The sequence below is a fragment of the Amblyomma mixtum genome, chromosome 5 (genome assembly GCF_055824585.1).
Source record: "Amblyomma mixtum isolate Tamu chromosome 5, ASM5582458v1, whole genome shotgun sequence".
Classification (NCBI taxonomy): Eukaryota; Metazoa; Arthropoda; class Arachnida; order Ixodida; family Ixodidae; genus Amblyomma; species Amblyomma mixtum.
Window position 1 is genome coordinate 92,790,846 of NC_143016.1, and position 19,555 is coordinate 92,810,400.

Sequence of the window (19,555 nt, forward strand, 5' to 3'; positions counted from 1 at the left end):
TTAATTACAGCATTTTTCCCTCCCGGCAAATGGTGAGTTCGCGGAAGAAGTAACTGTGACTAACAGTCCCTCACGTAATCGTCGGTCATTCAGACTCTAATGGTGCGTTGTGTGCCAGAACGTACGTAAGGTAAATTTCATTTCATCCACAACGAGAAAACGAAGAACCACATGGGCTTATAAGTACCTGCAGAAAGTACCAACTTTCTTTTCCACAGGAGGACAGCCTACGTGGCCTTCCGAGTAACATTTATTCTCAAAGTGAGACTGGCCCTTACCTCGACGTAGTTCATGTAGCCGTCGGTTTTCGTCATCTCCGCTGCTTTGCCGAGCGGGTGATTTTCCTTGAGCTTGGCACTGTCGCCGTTGAAGGCCGGGTCATTCAACGTGAAACTGCGGCCGTGTGTCGCGATGCCCGGTACTATCTTGTACTTGGGCACCCCGGCATTGACCCAGTTTCCCACGCACGTCTCCTGTGAACTCAACAGCAATGTAATTTAAATAGTGTCGCGTACGTTTTGTCTCTCACATATATACCACTTAGAAGCGTAAACAAAATGACCAAAAGGGGCCAATCAATTGGAAGAAAAGGCGAAAAGGAAGCCGCTGCTCACTTAACAACGTTTCGACTAGACTTCTCTCCATCTTGACAACAAGTTCGTTTGTCGAAACGTCGGCCGACGGGCTGCGGCTGTTTGCTTTCACTTTGTTTGAGTTTGGGCTGTCAAGAATTCCATCTTCCCTGCTCTCTATGTAAGTACCACTTATTTCTGAAAGGTTTTAATAGTTTTTTTCCAGCATAGCTCGTGAGTAACGGAAATGAATGTTTGGTCTGTTTTTGCGAACATAAGCTGCCACAATGCGGACGTTTACTTTGACAAAGGCATCAAATTAAGTCTGAACGAGGCGCTTATGAATGGTGCGTGCTTAACCCCACCTCAGTGTTACAACCAGTGTTTCTGGAGTAGTAACCCATGACGAGTAAAGACAGATTAAAAAAAAGTGACATTCACCTGCCAAGAACGACCAAAATCTGTTCTCCACAGTAATGACATCTTCCTATAGCTAGATCTGATTCTCTACTGATGGTACACTTTTTCTTGGCTATATGCAATAGAAACCTTTCTGATCAGCCTCTGCCGGCCATCTCACAGAGTAGGGGGCAGCGGCCACTTAACGTTTTCCGGGTGGTGAGTTCAGCAGTCAATCTGCAGTCTCGATTGTAGCTTTCTCCTTTTTCCTCTCTTTCGGAATAAGTTCGGCAAAACCCGAAATACAAGCGGTTTGTACTAAATCCCTTGAAGTATACGCTGTCCAATGCAGCGAAACCTCAGCGCCCTCAAAATGAGAAGAGCACAAGAAAAATTGCTCAAGGGACTCAAAGCCTGAAGTATACGGGGCTCACTGCTCAGCCAGTACAACGTTCGGCTGGGGCGCCCGAAGACGACGGCGGTGGAGATGGCTTCCTGGCCTTTCAGGTCTGGGACCTGGGGTACCTCGCCGACTTAGGCGAGGGCTTCTTGCCATATGTGGTATCTGTTGCTAAAGCCGTCGTCGTCACTTCAGCGGACGTGGTGGTTGCGATGCGCGTCTCTTCTTTCAATCTATCCTCTCAAATCTCCTTCGACTCTCTTCTGTCTGCACGTCGCAGTGATTGGAGCTCAGCTCAAGCTAGTGGGTAGGTCTGTGCACCTTCCTTTTCATTCTTCATTCAGTCGCAATAACAGCAACAACGCCCGAAGACGCTGCAGCAAACGCCGGCCTCTTCAAGCGCTCTTTTAACAGAGGCGAAAAACAAAAGTATGCGGTGCAATGTCAGTGCACGAACCCCAGGCGGTCAAAATTGATCCGGAGCCCTCCACTGCGGCGCCTCTTCTTGGCTCTGTTAACTACCTCACGGTGTGGCTCAGGTGTCTACGGAGAGTGAGGCCGTTCTGTGCCTTTCCCTTCCTCACAATCAATTTATGTACTACGGTCAGTCTGTCAAACTATACAGCCCAAGAGGTTTGCTTCTGAGCCCTGCAGCGCGGTTCCTGTTGCATACTCGGGGACCCTAACATCACGAAGGCGGAAAGAACTCAATTCCTCAACCCTCGCAAGCTTAGGACTGGCAAAGGTGCTAAAGAGCTCCGCTGCACGCCTTGGAAGCAAGCGCTTTGGGCTGTATATTTTTAGCAAAGACTGTACGTACGATCTTGTGCCGTTGCCTAGCAACCCCTGAGTTACTGCCCGAGCTCACCCGAGTTACTCGCGTAGTAACTCGGCTAAGCTCGGGTTATTTCGGAAGAGCGTCGAACTAGCTGCGCATGAGGTTGCTCGGGAAGAGCAACATGTACTCGCACAATCCCTACCGGTGGCTGTAATAAAAACAGCCACCTGCCAGCGCTGTGGCGCATCTATTAATCGCTGCACCACTGCGCTGGTAGTGGTATGAGGTCCTGCCGCCATCTATGAATGTTAAGTAGAAAATGATCAATTCTGTATATATGAGCATTTACCCACTAAAGATATCACGTCATACCCTTAAGGCGGAGCTTAAGTTTCCCCTCCAATTGAAGAATAAACACTTGTTTTCGCACGCCTACTCGGTTTAAATACGTTGAACCCCTGCCAATATTTATTTCATGTAATTTGGCGTGTCTCAGAGTATCCGCTACAGACAAGGTCTAGTTGCATTAATAAACCGTCGCATACTCATTGGCAGCTACAAGATTGCTTAGCAATAAGGCGCCTGGGTCTCAGCAAGGACTGCTTCCTCTACACTTCCGCGGTATGGTGCCATGTCTATGAACGCAAACTGTAAAAACTGTTCCGTCCACGGCTTACCGTCTGAATTTTTTGGATTCCGTTGTCGTCTGAATAGTTGTACAGTCCGCTGGTGATCTTCGCTCTGGTTAGGTCGTCCAGTCTGTAGTCGAACGTTATGAGAAACAAGTAGTCCAAGCTCCTGCAATGAATAGTGAAGATCCGAGTATACTTACTACACTCACGCCATCGCTTCACTTTAAAGGGAAGCTGAAACAGTTTTTTGAGAATTCGAGGTTATTCAAGAATTCGAATCTATCAAGCTTCTAGACAAAACATGCAAAGTATTTCTGCACTAAAATTTAAAATGGTGACATAATCGTCGATTAAAACCGCGACGCTGCTTAGGCTTCTCCTCACTACTTTGGAGGAGTGCGGGGAAACTCGGCAGTGACGTCATTGTTGCCGAAATTTCAGATGTCCGCTGCTTGCGCCTGCATGTTGCTTTGCGTCGTAAGAGGGCGCCAAACAATGCATCGTGAGCTTCACCTTCGATGGCATCGGTTTTATTCCATGGAATAACCGTTTCTTCGCTGGAAACGTAGTGCCGTCATACGTGACGTCATTATCGGTGACTCTGCCCGTCGCTGTGCCCTTCAGAGAAGCCTGAACGCCGACGACGGCTTCATTCGGCGATTACGCCACCATTTTAAATGCTAGACCAAAACGATTTCGCAGGCTATACGTGCACGTTTCGCACATTCGGGAAACTTAAACTCATCGAATTCTAAAACCGCTTCAGTAGCCCTTTAAAGAACATGCTTGCCAGTATTTCAGTTCAAGATATCAAAACTGTAACACAAGCTGCAGGACGAAGCACTTAAAAGTTCGTGACGTATTAAGGACATTGGCTCTGTCAGATTTATCTTATTTAGCCAAGTCGCCGTTCGGAATACACTCTTGGAGTGCCGTTGTTATTGAATTTTATCTTTTCGTGCCGTCTGCAGGCGTTCTTTTTAACGGGGAAATGAGTTTGTGACACAAATTATGTTTATAGTATTCCCATCACGGCATTGCGTAAGTGATGCCATACACGCCATGCCACACCATGCTGAGGGCATGTTAGTAGGCCCTTTCAAATTTGTGAATAGAAGAGATTTTCGTTAAGTATTTCCCTGTAAGCTACAACTTTTTATTAATTGACGGAACAAAAAGACGTCACACTGACATGAAAAGTTTGAAATTTAAATTTTCTCAAGAGCACACTACTTTTCGATATATTGAAATGTTATGCGCTCCTGGAAGGGTACACTTTATGTTTTTAATTCCAATCAGCGTCTTCAAATCTTTTCAAGCGTTTAATGCAAACAAGCAAACCTGCAATGCAAAATTTATTGAACACCTTTCGAAATTTCAAGAAAAGAATGAAGTTGTGCCTCACGGCGTCAACTGGAGGAAAACGCCATAGTGCACAAATAAATTGGGTACCTGGACATTTTTTCGCTCATAAAAAGGTTGCACTTCTCTTCCTGGCGACAGGCAGGAAGCTGAGCAGTAATCATGACGTCACTGCTGACCGCCTCTCGGAGTGTCTGCATCAGAAAGCAACACGTTCCATTAGGTCCTAAAGCACGTCCATGGTGTGGAGAAACCATGACAGATTTTCCATTCCTGGCAAAGCATTCAGGCATCAAATTAGCTATAGGTATCAGCGGACTAGTGCTCCAAATATGGCAAAAATCGACCTCTTCGGTAACCGAATTCTGGTAACCTCTTCTGCGAATTAGGATTCCGGAGTAAACGAAACTTCTCTCAATGCCTGTGAATGTAGTCACAAGTTTTCTAAAAACCACTAATTATTCCGGACTGCTGTACACACACAATTAGCGATACTATAAGCTTGCTTCCCAAAGCGCTCTTAGTTAAATTGATTTGTTGTTGTTGTCGTCGTTGTTGTTGGTGGTGGAGGTGGTTGTGGTGGTGGTGGCGGCGGCGGTGGTGGTGGCGTTGTTGTTATCCTTTGAAAATATGGCGCCTATCCACACTGGGGGATCGGCCAAGAATCGGGAGGCAGAGGTATGCTGTACACATGTGCATAATAAAGGGAAAATAAAAGCACGCGAGAAAGCAACAGCAGTTAATTCTACCTCAAGTAGAGCATGGACCGAAAAGAAATAAGAGTTTGGATGAAATATTTCTTCGTTCTCTTTGGAAGGTGTGCGCTTTCCTCAAGAAGCCTGACCGACCAACGCACATTTTCGGACACGACAGGTACAGTCCTGAAAGAAAACTTCAAAACCTGTGCGCGCTCGCAGCGTTAGTCATAGGCTAAGTCGAAACTTCGATGGTGGAAAGAAATGTGCACGCGAAACTAAACTCGTGGTGCGACGTCAAACGTTTGTAGAGTGCAGTACATTTTTGCTTGTTACCTTGGCCGTGGTAGAAGCTGATCGCTTGTCATCAGTGGCACCAGTGGATACCCCAGGAAGTGCACTGCTCGCTATATTGCTGTTTCACGGCAGGACGGCCACTCACACCCTTTGGTATTTCTGAATATTGCTTAAAACAATCTACCATTTCACCTGATTTAGAAAAGTCTTTTACGTCTGTAGCCGCTGAAGACAGTTTATAATGCAAAAGCAAAGCACAAGACCGCAAGTCGTGGCGACCTCATCTAAGCCGAAGCCTGAGAAAAAGGCTTTAGAAGAATGTTGGCGTTCCGTGAGAAAAACCCGCCGCCAACCCTAAAACCAGGCAAGCCACTGCAGGTACATACAGATGCATTTATCGACACGCAGAAATAATCTCCAAAAACAGGCTTTCTGAGGTATAACGGTACGATCTCTCTATAGTAATACCAGGCATGAGGGATGTCAGAAAACACGTGAATCATGACAACTAGTAGGAACTTTAGTAAGTTCTGATAATAACTTTCAGCTATAACAGGTAGCTCATACTAATCAAAAATGTTTAGGCTATAACACGTAGCTCGCAGTAATGAAAAAATTTTAGCTGGCCGTTAGATCCAGTTTCCTTTCAGATAAAAGTGGAAGCCAGGGCAAAAAGGCGCGAAGCCTGGTGATACCTCGTCTCCCAGCTGAAGTAGACAACAGGCAAATGCTTTGGAATACATTAACAGGAATCATTCTGTTAATAATATAAACTTAGGGCAAAACACAAGGGAAATATAAATACATTATACACCCTGTAGATAACACAGGTTATGAGGAGAAACAAATATATGGTAGAATACACAACAATATGCCGGTGAGGTAAACGAACAGTATATTTTTATTTCGATGTGCAAATTAGTTTTGAACAAGTAACATCATGATACTGAATGAAAAATAAATTTAAAGTTAATGGTTAACATTCTCCTACGGCTGCATGTTCGGAGGTCATTAGAACACTTTGCACTTAAGTTTTAACGGCTTAAATGATGATTTGAGATCGATGTAGCAGCCGTAATGATTTAATCAATTGCCTCATAATCGAGATCCGGCTCCCCATAACTAGTTCGAACTTTTTTGTGTTTATCAGTTCGAAGACTATGCCTGAAGATATATATGCAGATTTAGTATTAAGCTTTTTCTTCTGGATTAACTGCATCAGCGACCTGTAATGTACATTGTTAACCGGTAGTAAATTATAGTATAGAGAAGAGTGGCTGGGTCAGCACTTCGCTGATTCTACCTGTATATTCTTAAAATGAATGCAGGATGCTTTTTTTTGCATCATAGGCAACCTGTCACAATTTTCGTTTGTCGCAGTGCTCCGCATTAATGTTCCGTAAAGTACTTTTCAGCAAAATGATGAGTAAGATGTTCTTTCTTTAGCAGGACCGGCATCAGTGGAGCTATCCTACTAATACGGCCCACCGAGCACACAAGATCAGTCAGAGGTATTGTATCAGGAGTCCAAAATAAACCAGTACTAACCGGGCATCTAAAATTTTCTATATGGGCACCTATTGAATATGTCGCATTCTGAATTTAGGATTCATTATTTCTTTCAAAACATTGTTCATGAAGTGAAAAGCATGACTTCAGATTGATGTATCTCTAGTTTCAAATATTTATCCTGGAAGAAAATGGACCGTTGAGACGGGGCTCAGAATGAAAAGACGCCAAGGGCCATATTCTTTAGGTTATTCATTTTCCATTATCCGTTGCCTTTTTTGGCCCTGTTGACACTTTAATCTTTCATTCCCTTCCGTCATTGTTACTTTACAACATGATGCGCCATTCTTACTTATTTCTCTTTCTCTCTCTCTCTCTACGTATTTTTTTTTTGTCTATGAATGTTAGTTTTATCTTCGCTCACGCTTTATAACTTTGTTTTCGTACGCCATCTGCCACTTTAAAGTTGCCCTTTATACTCTTTATCAGCTGATAGTAGATCGACTGGCACATTTTTGCTGCTGTTTTGTGTGCCCTATAAGAAACCCTTCTTGTCTGACCTAAACCTCACTTATTAGCTCAGCGCCCTGTGCTGTTTCCATTTCGCGTTCATTCGGTCCTCTGTCAGTGGTCACTCAGATATATGCGCGACTTCCCAGCGCCTGGGGCCAACGACACGGCCATTGGGTGATTGGCGAGCGGACCTCACCTTTGGCTGCATATCGCAGCCAATTACAGCCAGTGGTCAGGTCTGGTCGCCTGCTGTTGACAGAGCATGGCGATGTACCTCGCCATTGGCTGAATATCGCATCCGATTTCAGACATTGGTGAGATCCGGTCGCCAACCACCCAATGGTCGGGTGGCTTTCCACAGACGCTTGAAAGCCGCGCGTATATCTGAGTGACCAATGACAGAGGACCGAATGGACGCGAAATGGAGAATGGATAGCTTATAGAACAGGGTTCACCTGTCCACCCCTGCAACAGGACGACCCGATAGTACTCAAGGCACAGTTATGCAGGCTGATGTGCAACGCCTTTTCTCAAATTTTTTGTAGCGAGAGCTACACCACGCCAGCTCTTCGAACCTTCAGCGTGGCACCCCTTGAGCGCCGTGGCCTTGAGCCGGTTGGTCACGTGGTGCGGAGCAGATGCTGCTGCCGGCTGCGCAGCGCGCCGGTGAAACCGCGCTACAACAGATGTGCGCATGCGCCGAAGAGGGGGGCGGGTGCGGGAGGAGTGGAGAGGGGGAGAGGTGTCGCAGCTGTATAAGTAGGCGGCTCGGCAAAATTATCGCGTCACTCCAGGTTTAACCAGAGCTAAACCACAGCCAATTTTTTTTCTCCCCAATGTCCCGACGCCTAGTCCATAAAAATAATAGCGGACATCTTTTTATCATATTCAATGATATCTAACGACCATATCTACAACCTATCAACTGTTATCTGTGTATTTTATCTGCGTTAGATAGCTGGCTGTATCGTGCCGGTTGGACGCTGTCTAATGGGCGTAAAAGTGGCAGGTACAATCGTGTAACGAGTAACAGAGACATAGATAAACTGAAAACCGCCACGCAGTAGCTACTGGTTCCGCTGCCGACCACGGCGCGCGCGTCCGCGTGCTGAGTTACCTTGATGAACTTGAGTATCGTCATGATTTCGTCGTCCTTGCAGACTTGTGGGCCGGGTCCCTCCAGGTGGAAGTTGATTCCGTCAATTTTTACTTTGCTCAAGAAGGACTTAATGCGTTCAACAAGCTGCTTAGCTTTGTTGTCGTCGCGTATCTGGTTCAGGAGGCTCTGTACGTGGGCACCGCCGCCGTAGCTGAAGAGAACCTTCAGATTCGTCGACCTCGAATCACGCTTGAGTTTCCCCATGTCTTCCAGTATCTCTGTAATATCAACAAGAAAAAGTAATTGCAAGAATTTCCCCGCAGCACTTTTCTGACGTGACGGAGAGAGAAGATTAGGGAGTAAAAATAATAACGAATAAATTCCTAGTTAGTAAAACCGGCAACTGGACCAGTTGTTCACACGCGTTAAGTTATTTATTAGTTTTTTTACTACGTTTCGATCACCTTTCGACCTCGCGCCACACAAACTCCAAATACAAACATGGAAACGTTTTGTGAAAAAAGCAAGGAATCAATAACTGTGGACACCTAAACCACGTCGCGTAGGAAGAGATAAAAGAGGAAGTGAGTAGGGCTCAGTGTGGCTTGGTCTAGCCCTGGGACTGGGATCTTTGGGCTCTCCCCTATTCCTGCGAGGGCTCCTTGCCACTGCAGCATCTGTTGCTAAAGCCGGCGTCATCGCTTCGGTGGTCGCGGTTGTAGCGACGCGCGCCTCTTCTTTTAATCTTTCCTCTCACATCTCTTTCAAACCTCATCTGTATGCACTCGGCAGCGATTGTATCCACCGCGGTGGCTGAACGATTAAGGCGCTCGACTACTGAGCCGGAGTACTCGGGTTCGAACCCGACCACGGCGGAGGCGTTTAGAGGCGAAACGCTGAAGGAGCCAGTTAATTTTGAAGAATGGTTGTTGATCGAAGATCGATGGTGTTGATCTTGATGTTTCCTGATGGTTCGGTGAACCGGCGACACGTTGCTGAACAGTCTGCACAATTTCTTCGGGTCACTATGTGCACTTAATTTACACGGGTCAAGCAAAACAGTTACACTAGGCCAGTGTGGTACTGGCGCCGCTTCGCCTGTCACGAGGCGCTGTCTAGCTCTTCAAACTCTCCCTAGGCGGTCTCTCTCGGAGTTCCGTGTATCCCTCCGCGTCTTCACTCCAGGGTTCATCAGCCGTGTCCCGATCTGCCCTCCGACCTCCTCCGATCTTCCCTAGTCTTATCTGCCCTCCGGTCTCTCGATCTCCCATCTCCGATTTCCCCCTTCGCGCCAGAAAGTCGCCCTTAAATCCCCTTGCCCAGCATTCTTGGGATCCTTTTTGTAAACAAAAGGAAAGGCGGTTGTCAGAACCAATCAAGAGAATTTTGTTCAAATTGAAGGAGCCACTAGCACACCGGTGATCACGGCGTTGTCGACTCGCGAGCATCGCGTGAATTCCACAACGACATTACGTCTTTCCCTTCAGTTGCGGCACACACACAAGTACACAAAAACGCCAGCGAGAACACAACGAAGGCGAACACACACTCCGGAGCATAAAAACTGCCCTAGTCGCACTCCCACCTTTCGCTGCTCGGCTCTTGAACGTCTGATCTCTTGAACGTCTGGTCCTTCATGCGGTGTGCTGTCGAAAGCCATAACTTACGCGCAACCCCCCCTCGAAACCCCAGGGGTCCGCGCGTCGGCGTCTCTTTGCGGCTCCTCCGAGGTTACCCAAGTTTACTGCTCTTGGCTGCAGCTTGCGCGGCGCTTATCCTAACTTACCCCCAAACGTACCTGAGTTACTGCCGAGTAACTCAGGTAAGCTCAGGTCAGTGTCTACAGCTTCTGTTAGCACTTCTCTGAACACTGCTATGCGCTGAAGCGGAGCTGATCCTGACATTTTCTTTTTCTTTCAGAGGCAGGGGCCATCCCACCTTTGCACTAAAGGCCATTTATTCCGCTTTTCTGGATATACTTTTTTTCCCCTCTCGATTTGTTAAATCTACGGACTACTCGCTTTGGGGCAAAAATAAGTGGACGTTGCGATCTGAAAATCAAATCTGCCAAGTGGACGTTGGATGCTGAAAATCAAACCTGTCCAGTAAATGTCGGACGCTGAACATAAATTTGACATTGAATTTTAGCTTGGCCACGACTGCACATACACCGTTCTCTTACAACAGGCTCGAGTAAAGAATGCAAGATGCGAGGACTCACCCGTGTCTCCCCTCTGGCCCCTCTTGTGGAAGATGAAGTCCCCGGTGTTGTTGTCCGTCTCCAGGTAGGAGTAGATGATGTGCGTGCATCTGTCGGCGGGCAGGGTCCTGACGGTGAACCTCTGCGCGCCCGACCGCTCGAAGGCCTGGGCACGCACGAAGCACGCCAGCGGAGCCCGCTCGTTCTTCTTACTCTCGGTGCGCCTCTTGTCCTCCTCCCTGGAATTGCGCTCTTCTCTGGCATTGCGCGCCATCTCCAAGGGCTCGCCTGCGCCTGCGACTGCAAGCGTACGCGAAGAAAGACAGTGTCTGAGAAACGCTAGTCATCTGTGCAGCAGATATGAGCAGAGTTGAACAGCGCCGCTGTTTACGTAGTACAGACTGCCGGTACCGAAACCTTACGCGTTCACCAGCTGCACAAAGGCAGTATTGCCCAGGCGGCCCTCATACCGAACAAGGATGTGTTCTGGGCAGTGGACACTCAAGTGAATGAGCCATTACAAAAAAAAAACTGTAATGCGATCCTAGGTAGAGCATTTGAATGCGTTAGCAGCCAAATATTCGTTATATCCGAGGTTGACGCACTAAGTTCGTTACGGAATGTAAATGCCGTCGAACAAAATTTCAAGACACTTACATGACCTTCATAATATTGATACGATGAATGAATATATTAAACTTTAATGTTTTGTACACTTGATGTGTATTATTGCATGTATGTGTTCTTATGCATGTAGATATGGTTGTGTACATATGAATAAACGAGTGCTTTGTACTATTTTGAAAGTTTTTTTGACCCCTGAGTAAAACGCGTTGCTACTTTTTTTGCTTCATAAAATTAGCACATTATTGCTGTGTTTATGTAACTGCTTCATGTCTCTCAATATCACATGATGTTTTTTTAATGGCAGCTAAGGTCACGAGTTATGTTATTCATAATGTTTCACGTACAGCTTGTACAGTCGCGGGTAAAAAAGGTTAGCACACACGACGGACAGTATTAGGGAGGTTCAGCGGACTGCCACGGACAGCAGAATTACTGGCTAAAAGCAGCGCTATCATCTATTGTTCCCGCGAGTTCCTTTTGACAAACCATCGCGGACATAAAAAAAAGCAGTAATAAAAAGAAGCAATCTTTGCTGATGATAACCGAGCCAATATAAATGCCGCAAGCACAGTCACGTAGGGTCGGCACTTCAACGCTCGGGCGGTGCACGCTTGATAAAGCTTACTTCCTGCCATCCCCCCCTAGGCTGCAAACATGGAAGCGGCCCGTTAGGCAGGTCAGCGTACCGCAGCGCCGCGTGGTGAGATATACGAATTCTAATCGCCAATGATCTGTGCTAATATTTTTTGCACGCGACTGTACTGTGTCTGCTCTTAGGGTGTGAGCTTGTCTGCCCACAAAACAGCTTGTCTGCCCATAACCAAAAACGCGCAGCGAGTACATGCTCTCCAGCTTTCCGTCATGCCGTAATCCTCGCATTTATCGCGGTGCATGCCTCGTGCAGAAGAGAAGGGAACTTACCACCTCCCGAGGTATCTCCTTTGTCGTCCTCGTAAGGTGGGTGGCCCCCGCCATCATGGCACTTTCCATCGGTACCGCCGCCCTTAATTCCGCCGCCTTTAACACCTCCATCCTTCACACCGCCACCTTTAACACCTCCACCTTTCACTCCGCCGCCTTTAACACCTCCACCTTTCACTCCACCGCCTTTAACACCTCCACCCTTCACTCCATCGCCTTTTACTTCATCGGGCTCGAACCCTGTGTCCTGGTCCTCCACTCCTTCAGCTCGCAACAAGACGACAGCGGTAGCAAGAAACAGCAGGGCTATCCCCAACGGCTCTCCCATGATATCCTGCAGTGAATGTATTCAAAATGGACATCGCATTTCACTATGAATCATATCCAGTAATACTGGAGAAGCGCACTTTGTTCAACGGGAAGTTATTTATGTACGCAGTTTTTTTTTGCATGATTTTTTTTTGCAAGATTGCACCATAAAAATTAATTTATCAACGGATTCTTAACCCCCCCACCCGCCTTCCCCATCACGCCAGGACGCTTCCAGTTTTTTTGGCATTTATTGTCAAAAAAGCGTCACAATTGGTTTACTGTGGCAGTCTTTGTATAGGTGCATGTACAGGGCAAACTTTAAAAGCAAGAATTTGGAACGCATTGAAAGGTAAGACTACTCCCATCAATGTGTTCATGACAATATTTTACAATATTCCACACTTCCTCGCAGTTAAAAGTGATGTCCAAGGAAGATAGACGTGCAACTTTCGCTGAAGGTACAGTCACCAGCAAAAATTTACGGTAAGCAACTGCTCAGGAGCAAATTAACTGCAGGGTTGCCTTCCCACCCAGAGAATGGAGCCCGTAAATCCCTTCATACGTGTAGGCCTTTTAGGCGACAGTCGCATCAAAATATTCTTGAGTTGTAGAGAGCAGCTCTGACCGCACCAAGCTTGCCTGATGGCGCCGAAATAATTATTTTTTAACGCCCACCAGCGTCCCGTAAACTTTTGCTGCCGATTATAAAATGCTAAGAATTTTTTGTAAGTTTGTGAACAGTTATCGATGAGTGCATCGTAGACTTACGATAATACACCGTTTCTGTCTCCAAGCGCTACATCTGTTGTTCGTATACCTGTATGTCAGAATGTTTGAAGGCTATTAACAGTAAGACCGTCAGGCTTTCGTAACAGCCCAGTCTTTCACGAAGGTCTGCGGGAGTGCTACGTGGTACAGTAAGCCAGCGTTTGCATGCGCTCGTCTCTACATTCGCCCGACCTTATCCGAACAAAGGAGCTAAGACAGAATATTATGGACCGTTTTTCGGAGATCCAGTGCAGGAAAATTAGGGCCCAAGTTGCAAGCTACTCGATAGATAGTTTGCGTAACCAAGCAACTTAGTGCTTACTCATCAGACGAGTTACTAATTGCTTCTTTTCATTAAAAGTTCAAACTGGCTAATTATGTCTTCAACATGGTTCTTTTGCAGGCTTTTGCAGGTGGATACCGACGCCACGTACTCCTTTCATGCCTTTCGCACAGATGGAAGCTGATGAAGACGACGACGTGCAGTGCACAGCGTGAAAGTGTGCTGCAATTAAACACGAGGCGTACGGCAATAGCACAGTGCTCCTGTGCAGTGACCAGTAAAGCTGATCTGTTCGCGCAAAGCATTCGACTGTTAAGCCGAAGTACCTGGGTTTGAACTCGGCCGCGATGGCAGCATTTCGTTGGAGGCGAAACGCAAGAGGCGCCCGCGTCCTGTGCGATGTCAGTGCACGTTAAAGAAGCCCTCCACTACGGCATTTCTTTCTCCCTTTCTTCTTTCCCTCCTACCTTTATCCCTTTCCTTACGGCGCTGGTCAGGTGCCCACCGAGATGTGTGACATCACTCAACCCACTCAAGGTTACCCGCTCTCTGTCGGCAATGAGCGAAATTTTCTCAAAGGTTCTCGAATCGCCTACGGCTCGCGCGGACAATATCCTTCCGCGCCACGGCGGCTATCCAAATGTGTGCCGATTTTTGTGACACCTGGCCGAGACCGTTTTTGGATGACCCTAGAAAGCTCACAGCTCGTGAATTGCCACGAGTGATGTTTCTGGCAGAGGAGTTTCGCAGCGCAGAACGCTCTGTCTTTACCCGCTGTGGATGGGGCCGTAAAGGACGATCAACATGATTTCGAAATTTTCCGAACAGGAGCCTACATTCACGATTGATTGATTGATTGATTGATTGATTGATTGATTGATTGATTGATTGATTGATTGATTGATTGATTGATTGATTGATTGATTGATTGATTGATTGATTGATTGATTGATCCTATTGAATTTTTTAGAAATGTACAAGCCCTTTTCGGACCAACAGCCACAGGCTTAATGAGGTCAGAAAAATTTCTTGCAGGCACAATGCAGGCTGAAAATTCACGTTGACTTCAACATTAGGAAATCATATGACAGCACTTGTCACAAACCTATACTTCAAAAGGCAACAACAAAACATATATACGTGTTTTAAATATCACATACTCTTAGTACACAGTGCAAACTGAACAAAACCAATAAAGTGCAACATCGATAATGAACATATGTACAAAAAAGGTTTATGCAAAACTTGATGAGGGATTACGTCCGTAATACTAAAGTTTGGGCTGTTTAGAATTGCGTGATAATTGTTTTATACGATGCGGCAACGCACTTCTAGCCTTCGTACCCTCAAACTGTAGTAATGGTTGTTCCATATGTGGTGTTATTTGCCGGTAAATTGAAGTTTTCTAGAGTGGCTCTTCTTGTTGTGCGATTGAAGGCGCAAAATGAAGATATGTGGAAAGGACGATTATGCCTTATGACATTACATACACACTGCGCCATGTTTAGGTAGCACAAAAGTTAAAATGGCAATATCTCAAGATTTTTCAGCAACGCCTTCGTGGAATCAAACTAAAATTGGTCATTACTTTTAGAGCATGTTCTCGTACCCTAATCATGAATTTTAGGTGCTGGATAACACAATATGTGAGGTGAACGTTAAGTAATGTGAAATAGAGGATGTGCAGAATAGCACTATAGAAATTCTCATCTGTTTGTAACAAAGCAGTACGCCCTACTGCTGGACGCGTAAAGACAGCATTTATACACACTTGCCATTCTGGAATGGCACCGAAAACGGTCAAAACGAATAACACTCGAACGAAACGAATAGCGCCCGCTTTCACGGAAGCTGTCACCTATTCAGTTCAAGCCATTATCAGCAGCAGGGAAAAAAGAATGAAGCACGACTCTACGCATCCCTGTTCGTTTGTAAAAGCTGTCGCGGGAGCTTGTAAGCGGCCACTTTGACGTCTTGTAATTTACAAGGCCCGAGAAGCAACCTTTAAAAAACAACCATCGCTTGAGCAGTTATTGCCAACTGCTGCATTCCGCTTCTTTCCTTTCAAATGCTCTCCGCGGAGACGGGCGAAAAAGAAGCCGCCATATTTAATTAATTGGTAGAAATCCTTGCAATTAATAGTCAAGAGAATGTGAACTACCGAAATATCGATTACTGCGTTCTCCGTACTAGCGTTAACCTCATAACGGGCATAATGTTTTTTTTTTCGAAGACGGTACCAAAATTCCTATTACCCGTTAGTATCATGCTGTCATCTGCCGGAAAACCAAACAACGCTTTGGACGAGCTATTCTCGCATTAAACCGGACACAGAGTGCGAGGAAACACACGACGAGCTGGGCTCGTCACGAACCAGAAATAGCAGTCGGCTTATGACGAACCAAGCTCGTCCAAGTTCGCTAGGGGTTAATAGAGACATTTAGCGTATCGGAGACATACTAGAGTAGGCATAAACCGCTTTACTGGACGCCATTTGCACGCGAACAGTGGTAGGGTAGCAGTCGGATGGCTGCGCTTGCGCAGTCGGCTTCCAGTAAACAGCTATACATCTACGCTAGCATGTCTCCGCTGTGCTCAAAGTCTCTAATCTACTTATCGATAGCACGTAGCCTCTTGTCGAAAGAGTCTTAAGGGCGACTCCCTCAAGCCGGAATGGCAGAGTAACCGAGGCCGAGCTGAAAAAGGAACTTACCGCCTATCACTTTTCTCAACAAATGACCTTTTGAGGCGCCGAAGCTGTATCTTTCCCTCTTTGTCAACGTATGTAAGGCAGATGAGTCGATGAAAATTGTGAGCGTCTGACCCGCCTTCCAAACTAGACGTGTTCGCCTGGCTGAGGTACACGTAGGAATGGCAGAGCAAGCATGTAGAAAGTAAACGCTCACACACGCGCACTCGCTAGCACGGACTTCAGGCACAAAGGAACAACCTCGCTACAGGATTCAATACCTGCGGGCACGGCAACCGTTTTTTGAGTTGACGCTGAATAATTTGGAACACAGCGCTTACTGAACGCTACAGGGAGACGCACACTTCAAAAAATTCATCCTCCGAGAGCCGTAAACGTCACGAACGCTTACATTTTTTCTTAAAGGAAGCCTTTATCTGTTTTTGCTTCGTCCTCAATTTGATACGATAGCTTCCTTCACGGCACACCTGTCTTGTCACGTGATCCTCCGTGAGTGAGCGATGAGACAGCACGAAGGGAGGAGGAGGAGGAGGTTGGAAGGAGAAAACGGTGGACGGGGGCTGTATGCTTAAAAAAAGGAGCCGGTGGCCCTTTCGGGGCAAGCGTACAAAACGAGGCTTGTTCAAGCCGAGTCGTCGGTGGAGTCGGCGCTGTAAAGGTGCCTTTTCCGAGAAAGAATTAATGCGTTTTTATATTTCCGCAGCGACACCGCAAAGGCGAGAAAGAAGTTTGGAGGGTCGCACATTTGGCGACTTCGTTCGCCGCTCGGATCGAAAGCGTCCGTAAGGGTACGCGTGCTCGTCTATATACGTGCCAAGGCCGAACAATGAAGGCGGGCAGCGCTTCGTGACTACAGCTACTGAGGGTATACGCTTCAAACACGCGCGCCTCGTTTCGGAGACTATTACGCAGCTCCGCCACTAACAAAGGCATTACTTCGATACGAGCGCTGTCATTGAGGAGACGTTTATGTGAGCATTGGGCTGCCAAGTGAGCTTGTTACCACGCAAACTACTTGCAGACTTTTTATCGCCCTTCGGGAGTGAAGCAACGACAGCAAAAACTGTGCACACCACTCTTTCTTGTCCCATCGTTCTCGCCACCCCTGACCCCCTCCCCCCTCCTTATACCTAGGCCACCTGGATGATGGATCCCAACGAGGATCTACAGCAGGCCCTTGTCCTTCTTACGATACACACTGGGCGTCTAAATTAAGACTGCCTATAAAAGTGTCTTTCGCCTCCGATCAGGCACCCCCATCCAACGTTTATAGATACTTTTTTAGTTCCATAACTCCTCGCAGCGCCCGTAGGGAGCAGGCGGCCGGTCGCCGTCCCCGCCACCGCGGCGCTGCAATCGCGGGTTGAGCTAGGAGAGCGAGAGTCGTCTGCTAGCGTGCAGCGTTTTGCACGAGCACTCGCATTCGAATCATCGCTGCGCGACTACTGTTTTTTTGTTTCCGGCTCTTGCCCGGAGGTATTTCATAACATATGTGTGCTTGGCGCGTTTGCGAACTTAAGAGCGGTATTCTCGGCCGTTTTGTACGGGCAATGACGAAATGCATGCATGCTTCGATTCTGCTTCTCGTGAGATGAACCTAACCTTGCTACTTCAATAGATTCGGAACCAGTTTTTCGCGACTGGCTGTTGTGTCTCGCATTTCGCGCAAAATTACTTTTACGTTTTATTACAGCAATACTGGTGCAAATAAAACCCGCTGCTGTCTCGGTGGCTACGGCCCGCGGCTGCTTTCCCGAAAGCCGCGAGTTCGATACCGGTGTAGGCGAAATGCAAGAGTAATTCAAGGCCCTTGGCATTTAAATAGAAAATTTTTATTCACAAATCCACTAAATATTGTTGCTGACAGATTTTCTGTCAACTAATTTGTCAGACAAGCTTCGCCTGCTTTCGCTCTCTTCGAGCTCTAACGGCGCTACTATTTTCCAAGCACTTTGCTCGCGCAAAGAAGTGCATGCGCGTCACTAAATAAAAGCAAATTAATTGAGCTGTGAACACCTCAGCATGCTCTGGTAAACCAACACCATTCGTGCCTTTTTTTACAAGAGAATCCAGCACGTTCCAAAACAGGTCGCCGAACAACTCGCCCTTTCAATCCTGTTTTATAGCACCCTCTACCGCAATTACACAGGCAAACATCTTTTCGGAAGGGTACGCGAGTCTGCCACTGACATACTCGCGCTCAGTAATGAGCATAGCCTCACGCGGCAGAGAATCCTGCCTGCCAAGTGCGTCACATTGCATCACAGAGTCCATATTGCGCTTTATTTTTCATTTTGAAAGCCACATAGCTTGCCAAATAGTACAAGGCTGTTTATTCTGGTGATGGAACACAGTATCTGTGGTCGTTGGAGGCATCGGAGAGGTCCCTGAAAAGTATCGTCATCAGCTCCTGCCAGATCTATTCTTTCTAGCCTTTTTCTGGATGAGGGTGTCGCGACGCTTTTCTCCGAGGCTCTCGAAGGCACTAATTAAGACACGATCAGTTCCCGTCTCACAGTTCCCTTTCACAGCTACTTCAACAGGTGTGTAAAAGAAAGCAGCCTAAATAATTGGCTGAACTTGGTCACTGTAGGGTGGTCTTCGTCACCTCCTAATGACCTCACTAGGCCAAAGAATCTCTGAATTAAAAAAAAAACACATTATATATGAGCATTTCTAGGCTTTTTCAACGTGCCAGTATAATTACCTCAAGCGGGTCTTGGTTTAACTTCGCGGTGAGTATATATAGCTGAGGCTCTTGTTGTGTAGGAAATCTATAATGGACAGCACTGACATCAATGTCACCCTCAGGGACTCAACGGTTTGATTTGATGCAATGAGTTTGATATTTCCTCTTGCTTCCGTACGGATGGCGTTTCTACGGGTTGCTCTTGTACCCGCTGGTACAGCCGGGCACGAAGCAAGTGGGCATCGTCGCGCTCGAAAGCTGCTTCACGGCCAGCAGCGTTTGTTGTTCTGAGTGCACGATGGGGACCACGTGTTCGCAGAGCGCACAGGAACACAAATGGACTAAAAAAGGCAACGACAATCCCGCGCACGGGCTAAGTAGTAACCGCAGGAGAGGAGCAGCGCGCGCGCCGGCGACCGCGCAAACCTCGACTGCAGCGCCCTCTCACCGCCCGGGTACAAGCAGCGCCCGCTTTCAGAGGAGGAGTTATGGAACTAAAAAAGTATCTATAAACGTTGCCCCCATCCTACGCAATGTCATCTCCATATGAGAGCGTCCTTCCTATGACAGACATTAAAGAGTATTTTATCGCAATAATATTATTGTTTGTTTGACGACCGCAGTGTATATATCGTGGAAAGGTGTAAATTTTTCTGTATAAATCTAACCAATCAGGCCGCTGTATAACAACGGTTCCTTCGAAGAAAAGCGCTGTGTTGTGTCTCTGCCTGTGTCCTTCTTCTTGTCTCGTTCGTTGCGCTGTAGTCATGGAATATCGGAACCAACTCG

General features: G+C 46.8%; 1 protein-coding gene across 1 annotated transcript in view; it reads right to left on the reverse strand.

Annotated features, from left to right (window-relative positions):
• The window catches only part of LOC149343045 (chitinase-3-like protein 2), a 28,652-nt gene extending 16,320 nt beyond the window's left edge, over positions 1-12,332 (reverse strand). The window contains exons 1-6 of the mRNA XM_089546885.1: positions 12,005-12,332; positions 10,478-10,756; positions 8,275-8,534; positions 4,234-4,337; positions 2,827-2,947; positions 279-473 (exon numbers count right to left, since the gene is read on the reverse strand). Of these exons, the coding sequence (XP_089403011.1) occupies positions 279-473; positions 2,827-2,947; positions 4,234-4,337; positions 8,275-8,534; positions 10,478-10,756; positions 12,005-12,332 (1,287 nt within the window). The remainder of the gene's footprint in view (positions 1-278; positions 474-2,826; positions 2,948-4,233; positions 4,338-8,274; positions 8,535-10,477; positions 10,757-12,004) is intronic.
• Between the last annotated feature and the right edge of the window lie 7,223 nt (positions 12,333-19,555).